The 16161-nt window shown below is 50.2% G+C and overlaps 5 protein-coding genes across 5 annotated transcripts; 4 read left to right on the forward strand and 1 right to left on the reverse strand.

Annotated features, from left to right (window-relative positions):
• Positions 1-157: 157 nt before the first annotated feature.
• C8Q69DRAFT_468917 (hypothetical protein) lies at positions 158-1622 on the forward strand. Its single transcript, XM_028630725.1, has 2 exons — positions 158-736; positions 814-1622. The coding sequence occupies exons 1-2, from the start codon at positions 580-582 to the stop codon at positions 1134-1136; spliced, it is 480 nt and encodes a 159-aa protein (XP_028484753.1). The 5' UTR covers positions 158-579; the 3' UTR covers positions 1137-1622.
• A 191-nt stretch (positions 1623-1813) lies between these two features.
• On the forward strand, positions 1814-2807 carry C8Q69DRAFT_281749 (hypothetical protein). Its single transcript, XM_028626921.1, has 3 exons — positions 1814-2005; positions 2084-2212; positions 2320-2807. The coding sequence occupies exons 2-3, from the start codon at positions 2102-2104 to the stop codon at positions 2572-2574; spliced, it is 366 nt and encodes a 121-aa protein (XP_028484754.1). The 5' UTR covers positions 1814-2005; positions 2084-2101; the 3' UTR covers positions 2575-2807.
• Positions 2808-3394: 587 nt separating this feature from the next.
• On the forward strand, positions 3395-4528 carry C8Q69DRAFT_281824 (hypothetical protein). The gene is made up of 4 exons (XM_028626922.1): positions 3395-3587; positions 3646-3976; positions 4048-4113; positions 4169-4528. The coding sequence occupies exons 1-4, from the start codon at positions 3549-3551 to the stop codon at positions 4348-4350; spliced, it is 618 nt and encodes a 205-aa protein (XP_028484755.1). The 5' UTR covers positions 3395-3548; the 3' UTR covers positions 4351-4528.
• Positions 4529-4705: 177 nt separating this feature from the next.
• Positions 4706-6428, forward strand: C8Q69DRAFT_403218 (putative serine/threonine protein phosphatase; the record flags this gene model as incomplete). The annotated part of the gene is made up of 2 exons (XM_028627989.1): positions 4706-6097; positions 6171-6428. 2 exons carry the CDS (start codon positions 4706-4708, stop codon positions 6426-6428), a joined length of 1650 nt encoding a protein of 549 aa, XP_028484756.1.
• Positions 6429-7895: 1467 nt separating this feature from the next.
• On the reverse strand, positions 7896-14362 carry C8Q69DRAFT_445056 (WD40-repeat-containing domain protein; the record flags this gene model as incomplete). The annotated part of the gene is made up of 9 exons (XM_028629038.1): positions 7896-8045; positions 8196-8342; positions 8461-8946; positions 9006-10390; positions 10672-10769; positions 11165-11188; positions 11367-12955; positions 13012-13244; positions 13300-14362. The coding sequence occupies 9 exons, from the start codon at positions 14360-14362 to the stop codon at positions 7896-7898; spliced, it is 5175 nt and encodes a 1724-aa protein (XP_028484757.1).
• Between the last annotated feature and the right edge of the window lie 1799 nt (positions 14363-16161).

Genomic DNA, 16161 nt, shown 5'->3' on the forward strand with positions numbered 1-16161 from the left:
TTAGTCAAAGAAGATGTGTTGGTCAGAGTTGTTCCTATCGCGTGTTCACGTAGCTTGTGGCGTAAAGTGGGAGCCTTCAGTGGCACTCTGGCGCATGACGACATACAGTGTGGACAAAACTATGGCAAGGATCGCTTGGGCGATATCTTGGAGTTCATTCCATCTAGATATCCAGGCGCAAGGTTTCAATACAGAAGGCTTTTTATCCACGACTTAATATGTATTACATGCCCTTGAAAGAGAAGGAGTCGAGGGTAGATAAGAATTCAATTTAGCCCATCCTTGCCTAGCGCGTTTCTCCGCGTATGACATCGCGTTTTTGGTATCGTCAAACGCGTCTCTATCGTCGCGGCGTTTCACCCAACCATCGCTAAATTCTTGCTGCAAGAGCGTTACTGGGCCTTGTTTGCTTTGACTCCCGCAACCCATACTCAGGAGTGTCTCATTCCTCATCCCCAGCCCTCAAGGGAACTGTACCCTTACTCTGCCGTTAGTTACACGCCTTGAGTCCTATTTATTCAGAGACAACCCTTATTCCGTGACCTTGTCTGCCATATACCCCCTGTTTTCGCAAACACAATGGGCCTCAAGCGCAAAGCCTCGTTTACCGCGTCCCCCAGTGCTACTCCGGTCTCGCCTGGCGCCATTACCACATCAGACGAAACATCCAGATATCTGCCTAGTCGAACAAGGAAGCGCTTCAGGGACGACCGCCCCGACGAGCAGACTATCTACGGTGAGTGATACTCTTCGTTATGCGTTCCCTCGAGGGAATGGCAAGGATCGAATATGTTCTGACTGTCAACTATTTAGCGCAAACTCTTCGTTGGCTATTCTCCGCCGCGCAGAAGCCGACTCCTACTCTTGCCGCGGACGAACCCACAAGCCCGCCTCCTCCATCAGAGCCGGAACCTATCGACGCGCGACAACAGACATTGGATAAATTCTTCCGGCGAGTGAAAAGCGCTGCCTCTCCAGCAGTCAAGTCTACCGCTCCTCAACAAACGGAAACACCATCATCAGCCCATTGGAACATAATGAACCCCCGCGCGAATGAGGGCAATGCTCTTACGAGCTCAGATGAGAGTGGATTAAGCTCACCGAACTCGACGGTCGATATTGAAATGGATATGTGAGAGTCTAGCAAAACGCACTCTGCGCCTCCATCACCACGCAAGTCGTGGCCGCTCCTTCACAATGGGGAGACATCAGCAGGGCTGTTGTTTTTAGTTCATGTATATTTTTGATCCCTGTCCACGCTCCTCAATGTGAACTCGCATGACCAGCTACTGCTACTGGTGCATGATATCGGTTCTTGTATAGCTGTGGTGCTTCTGAGCACTCTTAACGACTATTTGCCATTTATGAGTCTGTTTTTTTGTGGGTTATGCTGCAAGATGGAGTTTCCTGGGAGTATCTGGTGAAGGAGGTTATCTGCATAGAAGGTTTCATATTTTCGTTTATATTATATCTGACCTGTGCACTTTCGAGCGTTGTTTATTTGGGATATGGGATGGCGTTACAGGCCCTAGGCTGTTTGTTAATATTTGAGGGAGTTAGCTGTTAGTTGAAGAACAACGTGTGGTTCGACGGCCATACTTAAGGGAAAGATCTATCCTTGAAAACATGTTCTAAAACCATATGAAAGTTCTAGTTGTAGTCCCAATCATGATAGGAGGCGAGGCTGATTTGTTTGCGTCTGGTCAATTAAGAAATAGGCAGTAGGCATGGTAAGCATTTGAAATTTCATCCTATCAGGATAACTGGATCACATCTTGGTTGATAGATTGCCTGTTGATGATGTGTGAAACCAGAGTGTGTCTAAGTATTACCCCACGTTCCCGAAAGTCGGACCGCGCCGCGTTCAAACCTCAAGCTCTCTCGGACTGACAACTGCCTAACCTCCCTCTATCCTTCTTAACGGGCGCGACTGAACGAGAGCTTGGAGGGTCCTTCTACGATCTTGCGTATCCTCATTGATTTCCCCTCTATTCAGACGTTCCTGGTATACTCTCCCCTCCGCAAGACAACCGTTCCTGCATTTGGTAATTCGGAGTTGCCCTCCTTCGTTGTTACCGTGCAGCGGCAAAAAGAGAGCAACATGGAGAACAGTGCAGCTGTCCAGTTCCTCGAGTCGCTTCTCGGGCGAACACTCCGCATACACACGACTGACACGCGCATGTTCGTGGGAACCTTCAAGTGCACTGACGCGGTTCGTATTCCCCGGTCTATCTGCGAAACTACTGCTACAATGGCATCGCATCCAAGCTTCCTGAGTTTGAATTCTTTTGCTGATTTATTTTTCTGCGTGAACTTCAGGATAGGAACATCATCCTCGCCGGGACATGTGAATACCGCTTTCCTAGCCCTTCCGCGGTTCAAGCTGCGGCTGCTGCTGCTGCATCGAAAGAAGATGAGACGCAGGTTACGAAGGCAGATACGATTAAGGTGGATATGACTAGCCGACTGATCGGCCTTGTCGTCGTACCGGGGCGATATATCACGAGGATCGAAGTGGAGGAGAATCCAGAAGAGGTTCGTCTGCGCGAGCAGCGAAAGGGAATTGCGACTTGACAGACGTCTGTATCACTTTGAGCCTTGTTCAAACGGGGAGCGTTCAGCGTGACCGGTTCTTCGACCGTTCTTCTGGCACATACTTGTGAGAACTGGCGGTGTCGAGCTCCTCCGGCCAGAACAACCTGGCTACTTGACGTATCTTACTACTCCGTGTCTTGCTCGCATTTCTCTACTGCGTTGCTGCGCTTCCTGCCTTGGCAACTGTGCGGGCGCGTGGACCACTCCAACCTCGGAGCTCGAGGAGGAAACAGTCCGATGCTAGTTTTTTGCTTGGCGCAGCGGAGGCATACTGCGAGTGGCACGGCGACTTTGCAGGTAGCACAAGGGCTTATCACGGCGCAGGTGGAAGAAAAGGCGATGCGGAGTGACGAATGCGCATTGATTCAACCCGCATAAATCTGGCCAGCATTGGCGACGGGGTATTGGACGACGGACTGGACCCCTCGGGTCTAGAAGACCAAAATGGCCAGCATCTCGATTACCTCCGAACTTACAATGAGAACGGACTCGTGTAGTATCTTAATCCGCATTATTGACGGTCGAGAACGCACCAGATTCTCGTGGTTTTTTCAAGTTGGGCAGCATCGTTTCAGGACAGCCTTAGGCACCATAACCACTCTAGCCGTAGCATACGTTATCAATCTATTTATACTCCGGGGATGAGGTAAAACCAGTGGGGGTTCTGAGCATATTATTATTATTGTTGCCCCTCCAGACTCCAGAGCCCGGAGCCTCCAGAAAGCCCTGGGCGTCGTAGTGTCATCATCTGAGTGCAGCCAAGCAGAGGCAGGCAAGAACCAAGGTTCACACGCTGTTAGTTGGCTATTGCCTGGTGAATGTTGATGTCAGCGAAGGCGACAGAGCAGCGTGGCCTATGCGTTTGAGGAGGGAGTAAGACAATCGTCCCGACTGAACTCCCACTAATATCTTTTCTTTTTTCGAATTATTGTGATTTCCTTTTCCGGCGCTTGATGCCTTCGGGTATCAATTGGGAGACCTGGGAATCGATAGTGAGTCTGTGTCGAACGACAAGCGGAATCCAGAGACAGACCGACTAAGTTAGTTAAGCGCTGGCCGTCGGAAGCGGCGGGTCACGGGACGGTAGCGAGCGATCCAGACCGAAACGGACGGACTGACTGGACTTCGTTCAGCAGGACCGAAACAGCTTTGCTTCCAGCTGGAAATAATTATTACTCTATCTATCGACGCTACTCGACTCTAGCTACTACTCCAAACCTCTCCGCTCCACCCGCTGCGGACCATCCGAACCCAGCTTCGATTTCTCATTATTTTGCCATCTTGCTGAACGTCCCGTTTCAACAGGTATTATCTTCCTCCCCTGCTCTCTTCGTAAGTCAACACCCCCCTCCTCCCTCGTCGAGGCGTTGTTGCTGCTCTGGTACGTGCGAATAATAGCCCCAAATGGCCCATCATGACATGACGCATGTCCCAGCCTCCTCTTCCCCACAGGGCAGATGTTTGGAAAGCCTTCAATCCCCGTCCGCTCATCCGCTGTACTCTATCTGTCATTCATCTGTACACTCCCCCGTTTGTCTCCGTGGACCCCACACCGTACTGACTTTGAATCAAGCCCTCTCGCTCTGTCCAACTGCTGGTCGACGGGCAGCTGTGCTTGCTTGCTTGCTTTTTGCACTTTGCAGTCTGTCAGACGCTGGTCGCAGAATTGTCTGCGTCAATCCAGACAGCCATCCTCCCTCTCCGGTCCAACCAGCGTTGGCACGCTCCAGCTTAGCTCGCCGCAAGTCGAGCTAATTATTGTCCGCACGGCCAGATAGTAGTCAGTCGAGAATCACATCCGCACGCTTGACCACCCTTTCTTCCCTGAGACCGCTTTGCCAGACCGTGGCCTTGCCTCCCCGGTCCTCTCTACTATCGCCCCAAATCGTCCTTGTTCGTCGAGACCGCAGCAGTATTCTGTCGTTTCAGCCGTTTATCGTGTGTTCCCTTCCACACGATCCTCCAAGCTGCGAATAACAAGTCCACTGTTGATATTGTCCTGCATATCCCATCCCGCTGCGAAGAGGGTTGCCGCCAGTTCCGTCTGTGAGCCGTAGGCGGCAGTCTATCTAGCCCCTTCTGTGCTCTGAAGCCTCCAGTTTTCCTCGCGATGGGTCAGTCACAGTCCAAGAGCGGTTCACGTACGCCAACGGGACCGGGCGACTCGCTGCAGTCGTATCCCTCGTTCTCCCGATCAGATACCAAGGAGTCTCTGCGATCGCTGCGGGGTTCCATTCGGAGCAAGATCCCTGGAGCGGGCAAGGGTGGCAGCGACAGTCCCAGGGGGTCCACGGCTGGGTTGGACACCGACAAGTCTGATGCAGGTTCAGTAAAGTCTACCAACAGCACGCGCTCAGCTCGAGCAAACAGAGCTCCGTCGAACGCATCAAGCCAAAGCCAAGCTCAGTCCCCGGGCTCTGCGGTATCCGATGCAGATGCTGTTCCAGATCCTCCTCCATCTCCTTCCCAGTCGACGTCGTTGAATCGAGGCCATAAGGATGTGGGTGCTGCACAGCAGGCAGGCGAGGTTGACCTGGTGTCCGACGCGCCCCCGTCCGTCCCCCCAATGACGCCTCTGGCCCCGGGCGAATCCATTCTCATCAAGCACGAGAATCAGCTCAACCCGATAATGCAGGAGATCCTAGCTATTGAACAGGCCAGCAACTCTCCCGGGGTGGGAATGGGAATGGGCGCATTGAAGTCGATTGATCTGGATGATATGATCTCACGTCTCCTCGATGCGGGTTATTCCACGAAAGTCACTAAAGCGGTATGCTTGAAGAATGCTGAAATCACGGCAATCTGTACTGCTGCTCGCGAGCTGTTGCTGTCCCAGCCTGCTCTGGTTGAACTGTCTGCGCCTGTGAAGATTGTTGGTGACGTCCATGGTCAGTATACGGACCTGATCAGACTCTTCGAGATGTGCGGATTCCCACCTGCAGCAAACTACCTCTTCCTGGGCGACTACGTCGACCGTGGTAAACAATCTCTCGAGACGATCCTTCTTTTGCTGTGCTATAAGCTCAAATACCCTGAGAACTTCTTCCTGCTCCGTGGAAACCACGAATGCGCCAATGTCACTCGCGTGTATGGTTTCTATGATGAGTGTAAGCGGCGCTGCAACATCAAGGTCTGGAAGACGTTCATCGATACTTTCAACTGCCTCCCCATCGCATCTATCGTTGCTGGCAAGATTTTCTGTGTCCACGGTGGCCTTTCGCCTAGCCTGTCTCACATGGATGATATCCGCGGTATCGCTCGTCCCACGGACGTACCTGACTATGGTCTTCTGAATGACCTGTTGTGGAGTGATCCGGCAGATATGGAAGAAGATTGGGAACCTAATGAACGAGGTGTGAGCTATTGCTTTGGAAAAAAGGTGATCATGGACTTCTTGCAGAAGCACGACTTTGATCTGGTGTGCCGAGCGCACATGGTTGTTGAGGATGGATATGAATTCTACCAGGATCGAATCTTGGTCACCGTGTTTTCTGCCCCGAACGTAAGTGTTGTAACTGCTCCTTGGAGCGTTTTCCTTTCGTCGAGTCTTTGTTTGCTAACAGCGTGTTACATAGTACTGCGGTGAATTTGACAACTGGGGTGCAATCATGTCGGTTTCAGGAGAGCTTCTGTGTTCTTTCGAACTGCTGAAGCCTCTCGACTCGAGCGCCTTGAAAAGCCACATCAAGAAAGGCAGGAATAAGCGGAACAGCATGCTCAACAGTCCTGTAAGTGCCCGATCTCTTTCTCTTCTACTTTTCTCATTTCGCCAAGCTGGGGCACGCATGTCTTGTGTCACAGTGCCCAGCTTTCTGTGCACGCTTGCCATCTAGGCTTCAATCTACGGTCATCTACAATGTTGCTTACACATTACTAGCCTGCTACGGTGTCCGCCCAGAGCTACTAAGCCTGCCAAGTACTTGTTGCCGGAATCGTAATTTGCTATATACCACTATCTATAGAATCTGGGCCTGGTCGTCAACGCACTATTTCTACGGGAAACGACCTGACACTTGGCTCTCTCAAGGCTGCTCAGCCTTCGCCGTCAACAACAGCATCGCATATGACTCTGCGTGAGTGCACGCGCCGTTCGAGTCCTTCATCTTTCATCGCATCTTCCTTCACGGCCCAGCAGAATTCGGCTGTTCTGAGCTTGGGCGCAGAAGCTCAAGCCTCCCTTGATGCGGTGACCGCGATGAATACGATGCGAAACCACGCGACTAGGGCTGTGCATCTTGATCCCACGTTAGCTTTACCACTGCGATGCAGGATAGACTCGAAGGTGAACGTTCCGACTGACATCAACGATGAACCGGGAGTACCCCCGCAGATTCTCCCACCGTCGCTGCATCATCATCAAACTGCTCGCCGTGAACGTGTTTGGGCCAGAAGCCAGATGGAGACCGGGTTGCAGGACGAGCTCGGGCTTGATATGCCACAGAACCATCACGATTGGCAAGGGGACGATAGCAGCGATATATCTTTCTTTTCGGAGTACGCTGGAGTTCCATTTTAACATGTTATGACCTATGTAGACCAATCTCTTTTTTTGACGGACGGGTGCTCATGGCGCTCCCGCTTTTGTGGTCCTTTTTTTCTCTCTCTGCTGTTCTTTTCCGGTGTATGTAACGGCCATGATATCGCATATCGATTATGCGTCTCTGGGTGCATCTGACGGTCTCGCCTGGGATTTTTATTACCCTACTATTCAACGTCGGTTTACGAAAGAAGGTGCGACAGAGGCCAATTTATCTCTTTACTCTTCTTCAAGTACAGCTTGATGAGCTTTCTCCAATTCCCTTAGGATTTTAGGCACGCATACATACAAAAATATAATGACTAGTTCGGAATAAGATTTATCAATTATGAGACAACGACATTAGCCTTGTAGAAGTAAGTTTGTTCTAGAGATAATATCCAGTACTGCTGCTGGCCTGTATCCCATTTCAACTACAAGAAAGAAATCAGAACCTCGAATACATTACGTACGGACTTAAATAGTCAATGAATGAATGAGGCAAGGAATCGAATTCGATTGATCTCAGTACCTGTACCGAACACAAAATAACATAAAAAAGCCCGAAAAGAGGATATCGCAAAGATACCATTCTTGCAGCAAATTCAACCTTTGCAATAGTACTAGAACTCCCCAAAATAGACACGATTGCGCTCTCACTACATGTGTTTAGATATCATGTACGTATGTATGTATGTATGCATGTTTCATTCTGATATAACTTCTCTCTCTTTCTCTCTTTTCGTCGTCATCGTAATTGTAATCGTCATCGTTTTCACATTTACTATTTCTTCATCATCTCCGCAAGAGTAGACTCGAGATCTTTCTCTGAAGAAGAAGAAGATGATGATTCTCTGTTCAGATCCTCAGAGATAGGACTTAGGCTTATCATGCCGAAAGCGGGATCCTGCATATCAAAGCCCCTTATTAACGACTGGGGTAATCCATTTAATTCTAGTCTTTCCTCACGGGTTGGGCTCGGGGAAAAAAAAAAAAGGAGAGGTTTGCGGTAATCGGACGGGTGGAGGGAAGGGGGCGGGGGAGAGGGTATGGGTTTAGGTAAGGGGGAGAAGTGGTAGCTTACGTGCATGAAGTAGATTCCAGTGATGGTTTTTCCGCTTGCTATTTCGATTTTTTTTGGTCTTTGACGGACGTGTGGACCGGAGGGGAGTCTGAGGAGAGGGATCGCGCTAGGTTGGAAGATAAAGGAGCGGTTGCGGTTTGTGGTGACCTGTGTGTGTGGATTTAGTAAGGAAGAAGGAAGGAAGAAGGGGGTGCGTGTATGGGCTCGGTGAGGACTTTTCTCAGGGGGTAAGGGAATGTTTGAACTTAGTAGGTAGTTACTTTACCTTTAGAGAGGTTATGGCGCCATATCTATACGATCCCGAACCAGAAGAGCTGAGAAAGAAATCTCCATCCACTTGGATTCCTGTCAGGCGCTCTCCGCCTGGACCGTCGATTGAAAATGGTGTCTTGACAGAATCATCGCCGCTAGCAGTCGAATGGCAGGCTCGTAGAGATCTCAATGGAGCGTCTTCTGTGTAGTAGAAATCGATTCCTACAATGGCTGCTTTTGATACTGTTACCGATATCTTGGTTAGGTATTTCAGGTATTGGCCGTTAGGCCCGCCAAACATCACATGGATAATGGGTCGATATTCGTAAAGGGAGACGCTTCTCCCTGCGAAGGATGCTTCGTGGAGTTCGAGATGCTCTGCTGGAACACTCGGGTACCAGAGGCCAGTGGATCGGAGTGGGAGATGCTCATGCACTGGGTCGTCTCCGAAAAGAGGCTCGCTCGCAGTCGGGACGGCCAATGAGACCATCTTGAAGCCCTATATGCCTGTTAGTGTCATGTCGCGTCCTCATAAGCATCTTTGTTCTTGGAACTCACGTCAAAGAAAGCTCTCAAGGAGTTGAGTGGCTTTCTCATGCAAAGTCGGGTAGTTTGGGGTAGACCATCTGGACTGCCCACCCAACTCGAGATATTTCCTGCCGTAGTTACCACTCGCAAGGCATGGATACCTCTCGGTCCAATTGCGAGAATGAAGCCATTCAACCTTCCGTTTAATTGTCGGATGTCTATCTGTGTCTCCGAGTTGGGCAGTACATAGCCCAGTAGCACGTCGTCTTCGTCGGCTGAAATCAATCGTAGGCCGCAAATGTACCGCTTTCCGCTAAAGGCACATATCGAGACCTTTATCTGGTATAAACTCTCAGGGATCGTCACGTCCTGCTCAAATATGGCTCTGCAAGGCATTCCAGAAGGAGAATGACCTTGTGACCGCGGAAGAAAGTCACCGCCTGCTGCCCTCCAGACGTCTTTACCCTGGGGCATTTCTCCCCGAATTCCGTGTTTGCTTCTTTCTAGACCTGGGCCTGTAAGAGGCCTCTGAAGAAGGAGGTCCACCAAGTCTCTAGTAGATTCCCAGATTCTCTTCCTGTTCATCATTTCTCGCGAGGATGCGGCGTTCAATGCAGTCTTTTGGTAGAGGATCTTCCAGTCACGAGCTCTCTGCTCCAAAATATCACTGCATACCGGATCTGTCGCTTCGTATACGAATCCGCGTTCTTGAGATCGTTCAAACCTAGAGGCCCAGAACGCTTGACTCAGGGGAAGACTGGCGAAAGACCTGGAGACTGTTCTCAGACTGGACACGCTGCACGACGGTAGGAGCATCTGGATATGTTCAAGTAGTTCCTGTGGTAGCTGTTGAAAGCAATCAGGCTCTCCCTGGAAGACAGGAGAAATTGGGTTGGGGCTAGATTTCTCTTGTCGCTCACGGGAGTCCACAAGGGCTTGTTGGAGTTCAGGGACGTGTAGAGGTTCAGATTTGAAATACGTCAGTGGTGAGTCCTCGTCGCCCAGATACCGCTTCACGTATCCGACAACATAGACATCTTCCCAAGGATAGCGATCCAAGGGAAGGCGATCCATTAGTCGTCCATAGTCGTGACCCCAGTCCAACCAACCCTTCTTATGAGCAGGACATGAAAGGCATATGCTATAGAGCCGCTCCACTGGTACTGGGGATGGGCTCAGCATCTTCTGGAGCAATTCCCAGCATGTTTCATGGAGAATGAATCCAGGACGTGGCTGTCTGGGAACCCCGATCAACGGTGGGAAGACATCTTCCTGCGTGTATTCATAAGTAGTATCATCCCAGCGCCTGTTGGGATCTGACGGAGCAGATACTGGACTATGACGAGCGATGTAGCCACCGACTCCGGTTAAGAATGGCTCTCCATCAAGAAGATCTGGATCCGTTTTACAGCGAACTGGTCCAAGTCAGCATGATCGGTTCCAAAAATATAGAGATCAAGCTCCCTTGGGAAACAGAGAGCACAAGAAAACATAGTACAGACTTGCACGGAACTCTCTTCGCCAGGAGTTGCCCATATGGCGATATGGGACATCTGCCCCGCAAATAACGCAAAGCGGCGACACAGCCTCCATTGTTCGATGCGTACTCGACCAGTTTGTCGTGCAGGATATCCTCGGGTCTCAAGATACGTTCTTCATAAGTACTTAAGAGTACAAGAACTGCATCAGAGCAGACAAGTGGCGGAGACTATGTCCGGGAAGATGATGGAAGATATCAATGCAGCCCTGGGGGTGTGTTGGAAGAGACGAGCTGGTTTTGGATCACAAAGAGAACTGCTCCAGTCAGTAGCACATTATGTAGACGAACGAAGGGATGAATCGAATCAGGCAGCACAATATAGGAGCATCAATACATTTTTGGCCCCCTTGGTTAGTAGCCAGCCCGGTGGTCTCAAGGGAGCAATCAAACGAGCGGAGAAGCTACGCACGGTGAATCCTTTAACGCCTTGGAAAGATCGAGGATCCATTCGAGATGCGCGGTGAGCTGATGAAGCCAAGCCAATCGAACAGAAAGATGCAGCCGCGGCAACTAGGTAACAATCGTACTGCGTTGGCAGCATCCGACGCTGTGCTTATGCGGTTCGGGATGAGGATCGGCATTGTTTCTCCTCTCATGACAGCTGATGGTCTGGGGCACACCATAAACGAACTGAAGCCAATATACTTACTGCATGAAAAACCAGTCCTTGAAACTTTTTGTACGTTTTAGAATTACATACATCATTGACCTTGTCAACAAGAAAACCAAAAAAATGTCTATGAATACGCCGCGCAGCGAGCTCAAGATGCTCTAAAGACTCACAACTGCAAGAACTAGACTATTCCATGCGCTGTTGAATTGCCCTACTTCATTCATAGTCCCTCACATACCGACCGGGCAAATCCACATCCCACATCGGTCGCTCCACAACTGCAACCTCGAGAAGACCTTGATCATCTTCTGCGTCCTCATCTTCATCTTCATCTCCCCCGGATCTTTGAAGTGGGACAACACCAAGCAGATCTCGGTACTTGTATGTATGCCACCATCGGCGTGGTGGCTGCGGATGTCCATCATTATCAACCTGCACGAGCTGTTGCTGCGAGGGGGAATCAAAACGGGCTTGGGCCTTTTTCTTCGGCGTAGGAGTATCACCGTTTGCTGTACCATTCAGAAGGCGCTTCGAGAGATCAGCACCGTTCTCTTCCTGTCGAGAACCGCGGCGCAGGCGAGCTAGATTTGCTTCACTCTCGGCGATGAACTCTTCGTCATGCTCGTAGTCGTCTCCGTCGTCACCACGTCGATTTCTCTTCTCGAGCGAAATCCACTCCCCTTGGGCCTCGTCACGGCCGTCAATCTTGCGTACTTTGGTGCCCATGGAGACGTCAGCCTGTGAACGGGGAATCCGGTCTCCAGCACCACTGTTTTGCTTTTTCCTTTCAAATGCTTCGTCCTCTTCCAAATCCCGTTTTCTCTTGTGCGATGCAGCTTTGACCAGATCCGTGCTACCCTGGCCATCTTCATGGTCATCGAGCTTCTCTGAGGGGAAGTCCTGCGTCAGATCGAACATCCACAGCCAGGATGTGCCGTAGAGCCAAAGACGTTCACGCCCATCATGAACGTCCCAGACAGCTCCCATAGCTCGGTCTTTGACACCAGTAAATTCAGCCGGGAGATATGCCTTGGGGTTCCGCCTTGACCATTCAGATAGCTTTCCTTTCGATGCGTCGAACTCAACCAGTTGGTGTTCACTAGTCACCACCATCAAACGGTACTCTGCCGTCTGATTGTCATGAGCAGGATGGTCAGATCCGTTTGTAAGCAACTTCGTTTTCGCATCAGCCTGGGGGCGGAAGGAGAGCAGGATGATTCCTGATTGTAGACGAGGTATCGGCGACTCCAGGGATGCAAGTTGCCAACGTTGACCCTCAATAATAGGCTGCTCATCCTCATCGTCGGACTCCTCATCAGAGTCTTCCTCTGCTCTCCGTGGCTTCTTGGATGCATCTTCTGTGGCATCCGTGAGCGTCCAGGTGTCCACGCAGCCAGATAAATCTCCCGCTGCAAGGATTTTGCTGTTATCGGAGAATGCAACCGATCGTATCGTCCTCTCAAAATTTCCGAGCGTACCATGTCCCGCTTTCTCATGTCGAGCATGGCGCGGGGCTCTCTCAACCTTGGTGAGCTCAGGGAGCACCTGGGGCTTTTCTTGCGGGGATACCGCTGGCACGATCCTAGCAAGGTAGATATCGCTATTAGGACGGACAACACAGAGCCACCGGCTGTCGGATGATAGGGAGACAAGTCGCGCCCCCTCGTCTGCCAAGTCGGAAGGAAGATCTAGCTTCTGCACGCGGAGAGTCCCTCTCTCATCACCCTTCCGTCTGCGGACAGAGAACAGCTTCACGCTAGAGATAGTGGCGACAGCAAGAAGCTTGCCATCCGGCGAAAGCATAGCCGACGCGATGTTCTCTTCACCCTATTGTTCCATTAGAACCGCATACCAAACAGCCGTTCATGCTGATGAGATCTTACCTGGACCAGAACCTTTGCAACAAGTCGATGCTTCGGCGCATCGATACCTTCGGCCAACGACTCAAGACCACGAGACATGCGCCATATGCTGACCTCCCTATCCCAGAAGCTCATTATCAACCGTGAGGACGGAGCGGATGTGATCTGCGGAATTTGTGGGAGGGCAGAGAGCTTCCTATGGTGTTCCTTTCCGAATTCTCTCATTGGGAGAACAACAGGAGAGGCGTCAGGACCTGGAAATGGCGGTTAGTTCTCTATCACAGCAAATTGAGTGGGCATGGATCATACCTCCGGACACGACAATGCTAATTTCCTTGGTCTCATACACGGCAAATGTCTTGACATCATGTGTATGATACCGCCGATGCATAACCTCTGCCCACCTCCGTCGTTTGTCACCCTTCTCCCCTTCCTTCAGCCTATAAACAACAGTTCTCTGATCGGCACCTCCACTGATGACGGTCTCACCATCTGCACTGACAGCGACGTCCAGCACATCCGCCTGGTGGTTCTGTAGACGCTGAATGAGGGAGTAGTTCTTCGCATCCCAAAATCGGATTTCTCCGGTCGAGTCACCCGAGACGATGGTACCATCGGGCAGACACTTGACCGTCCAAACTAAGATCTCCTTTGGCCCACCAGTGGGACCCCTACCAAGAGATACAGTCCTCAACAGCTGTCCGTTTCGAATATCGAACAATCGGATAGAGCTGTCGGCATATCCGGCAACGATAATATCGCGAGTCTGGAAGGTGATGCTAAGAACTCTTGCTCGCTTCGTAGATGGACGCATTATTCGTAGGAACTTGAGATCTGAATCGGCAGTCGATAGAATGACTATCGAGCCGTCCGCACATCCCGCAGCGAGATGCTGCCCAGTGTATTCTCCTTCTGCGGGAGGCAGAAGTTTTCCATCCTTGCCTCTTTTTGTAGCTTTCCACCTTGGCTGAGCTGCTAGACACCAGATCTCTCCATAGTTTCCACTCGAGTGGCGTGCAGGACGGCCCTGCTCGAGGTCCCACTCCGTGACCGCAGTCGAATAACCGATACTGAACAGACGCAGTTTGCCAGGCAGCTTGCTGTTGCTGCCATCAGGGTTATCCTCTGCCGGATCAAGTGTCCAAACAAGCCCTTCGATACTGCGATCCTTGCCTCCTCGAAAGACCGTCTCTTGAAACCAAGCGCCTCGCAGGGGATTCCAAATCTCGATGTCACCGTTCGCGCGACCAATCGCAAGTCTCAGGGTCGGAACTCCTCGTCCAGCCTGATCTGCCGCCGGAGGATGCGAGAATGCTAGCGCATTGATTGCCTGGGGATTGTATGGCACGAAGCGACAACGATGAATATCCATGGCTGACGGTATAGCTGCGGTGAACTCGGTCTGAAATTTTGCGCTGAAATCCAGAAATGAAGAAGGCAGACAAAGTATCGCGATCAATCTGTGCCTTCTACGACCGAAGTCGCCCGCTATGCAGCCATGTCACGCACCGAGATATTGCGTTGACGAGGGTGTTGCTGGTGCTGCGATTCTTTTTTCAGCGGTTGCTATCTTTTCTTCGCGGTTATTTTCTGCCCGCCGAACATTTTTCCTATGGGGAAGTTTTTCCCGGGGCCGTATCATCACGTGACTCGGTTCCACTTACCCCTATGTTTCAGTTGGCTGGAAAGTCCTGTATCTAGTATGTACAGTACATTAGAAAAATATTGAATGCTTGATTGCTGTTCCCAGTCTCTACAAGGCATTTTATGAGCTAATAGATGCACTAGGTAGTACACATGGTTATCTCATTCATTCTGGCTAGGTCATCATTATATGCCAGGAGTGGTCCATCGGCTAGTCTAGGCTAACTACCTTAGGTAAGTGTACGGAGTACCATATACATAGTTATGAGATATCTGATGAATTTCCTTATTGAATCACCCTTATCTCCTAAGTTTGACCCCTCAGAATTCGAAACATTGGCGAAAACAGGTAAGAATATGCTAGAATCTATCCAACATAGAAATAAGTATAAGCCCGTTTAGAGAAGACCTGATGGTCCAAGCGAAATCCTATACAATACGAGACTTCCTTGTCCAGATGGGACTGAAAAATCTCTCTCGGTCGAGCCAAATGAATCGCATCCATTCACTACCAATAATGATAGTTATTATAGCCTCTGGAAAAAGCATTGTAACGAGGATATGTCAGCATTGGCAGAAGTGAGATAGAGCAAGAATGATTCATCCTTGATCAAGCGCTTGTCTATGCATAACTATCTCACAGATATTCCAAGTTTACTAGACAAGGTAGCTTGTTCTATTTATCGGGAATGCCTCGTCTAGAGGGTATCAGAAGAAAGAACAAGTCATATATACAGCAGCAAGAATGGGTTGTCCTATCTATCATGAGATTCGTGCATCGGGCTTGTTCATAGAGAGCTGACAACACATATCCTGTAAGGATGGTTCTGGCTCGCTAGACATTCTATAGAGAGCTAGTCGGGTAATTAGAGGGATGTTATGGTATGTTCCATTAATAGGATTATCGATGAAATTCTCTATGCTTTGATGAGTGAGGCACCCTATTAGCTATCACAGCTCGCAGTCACAGCTTAGGCCAGGGCATCGCTTCTCATAGTAAGGAGGGCTCCGATACCTTTAATCGATTGTCAACTGATATTCACCGAACTCGCTTTCGTGTTAAAGGAAGTTTTGATAGTCCATATGCCACATGATCGTTGATGTATAACACGTTATACAGGAAGTCGAGACGGAGCAGGTAAGTAATCCATGGGAGTATAGACTTTGACGTTGGAGTATAATACCGTCGCCCAATGTATCGAAGCTGCAATTTCTCTAGAGAACTGTAAGTATTACTTATTGCTTGAGCGTTCATCGTCTCGATCAATGATTACAACAAGCACGCGCACCCGAACCAGGCGGTATTTCAATCCGACCCCTGTGTCGCAAACGAACATCGAGAAACCTTGCTTTTTTATGCAACAACGGCACAGAACCTGAAATAACAACGCTTAGTAGCCAGCCATGATATCGCCGTCCAGCTGTGGTAGAGACGCGACGAAGAGCAGTGCAACCTAGAGCACGCAACACAGCACGGCATTGAAGGTAAGCAGTAGTTGTAATTATTGCCGGTTCCTGTATCGATGT

Source organism: Paecilomyces variotii (genome assembly GCF_004022145.1).
Source record: "Paecilomyces variotii strain CBS 101075 chromosome Unknown C8Q69scaffold_6, whole genome shotgun sequence".
NCBI classification, from domain to species: domain Eukaryota; kingdom Fungi; phylum Ascomycota; class Eurotiomycetes; order Eurotiales; family Thermoascaceae; genus Paecilomyces; species Paecilomyces variotii.

Excerpts from the sequence above, each read along its gene's own strand:
- C8Q69DRAFT_468917 (XM_028630725.1), top strand. The coding sequence starts at position 580 with ATGGGCCTCAAGCGCAAAGCCTCGTTTACCGCGTCCCCCAGTGCTACT. Across the intron at positions 737-813 it reads CGACGAGCAGACTATCTACG|CGCAAACTCTTCGTTGGCTA; the intron begins GTGAGTGATACT and ends TCAACTATTTAG.
- C8Q69DRAFT_281749 (XM_028626921.1), top strand. The coding sequence starts at position 2,102 with ATGGAGAACAGTGCAGCTGTCCAGTTCCTCGAGTCGCTTCTCGGGCGA. Across the intron at positions 2,213-2,319 it reads CCTTCAAGTGCACTGACGCG|GATAGGAACATCATCCTCGC; the intron begins GTTCGTATTCCC and ends CGTGAACTTCAG.
- C8Q69DRAFT_281824 (XM_028626922.1), top strand. The coding sequence starts at position 3,549 with ATGCCTTCGGGTATCAATTGGGAGACCTGGGAATCGATA. Across the intron at positions 3,588-3,645 it reads GGGAGACCTGGGAATCGATA|CGCTGGCCGTCGGAAGCGGC; the intron begins GTGAGTCTGTGT and ends AAGTTAGTTAAG. Across the intron at positions 4,114-4,168 it reads ACTCTATCTGTCATTCATCT|CCCTCTCGCTCTGTCCAACT; the intron begins GTACACTCCCCC and ends CTTTGAATCAAG.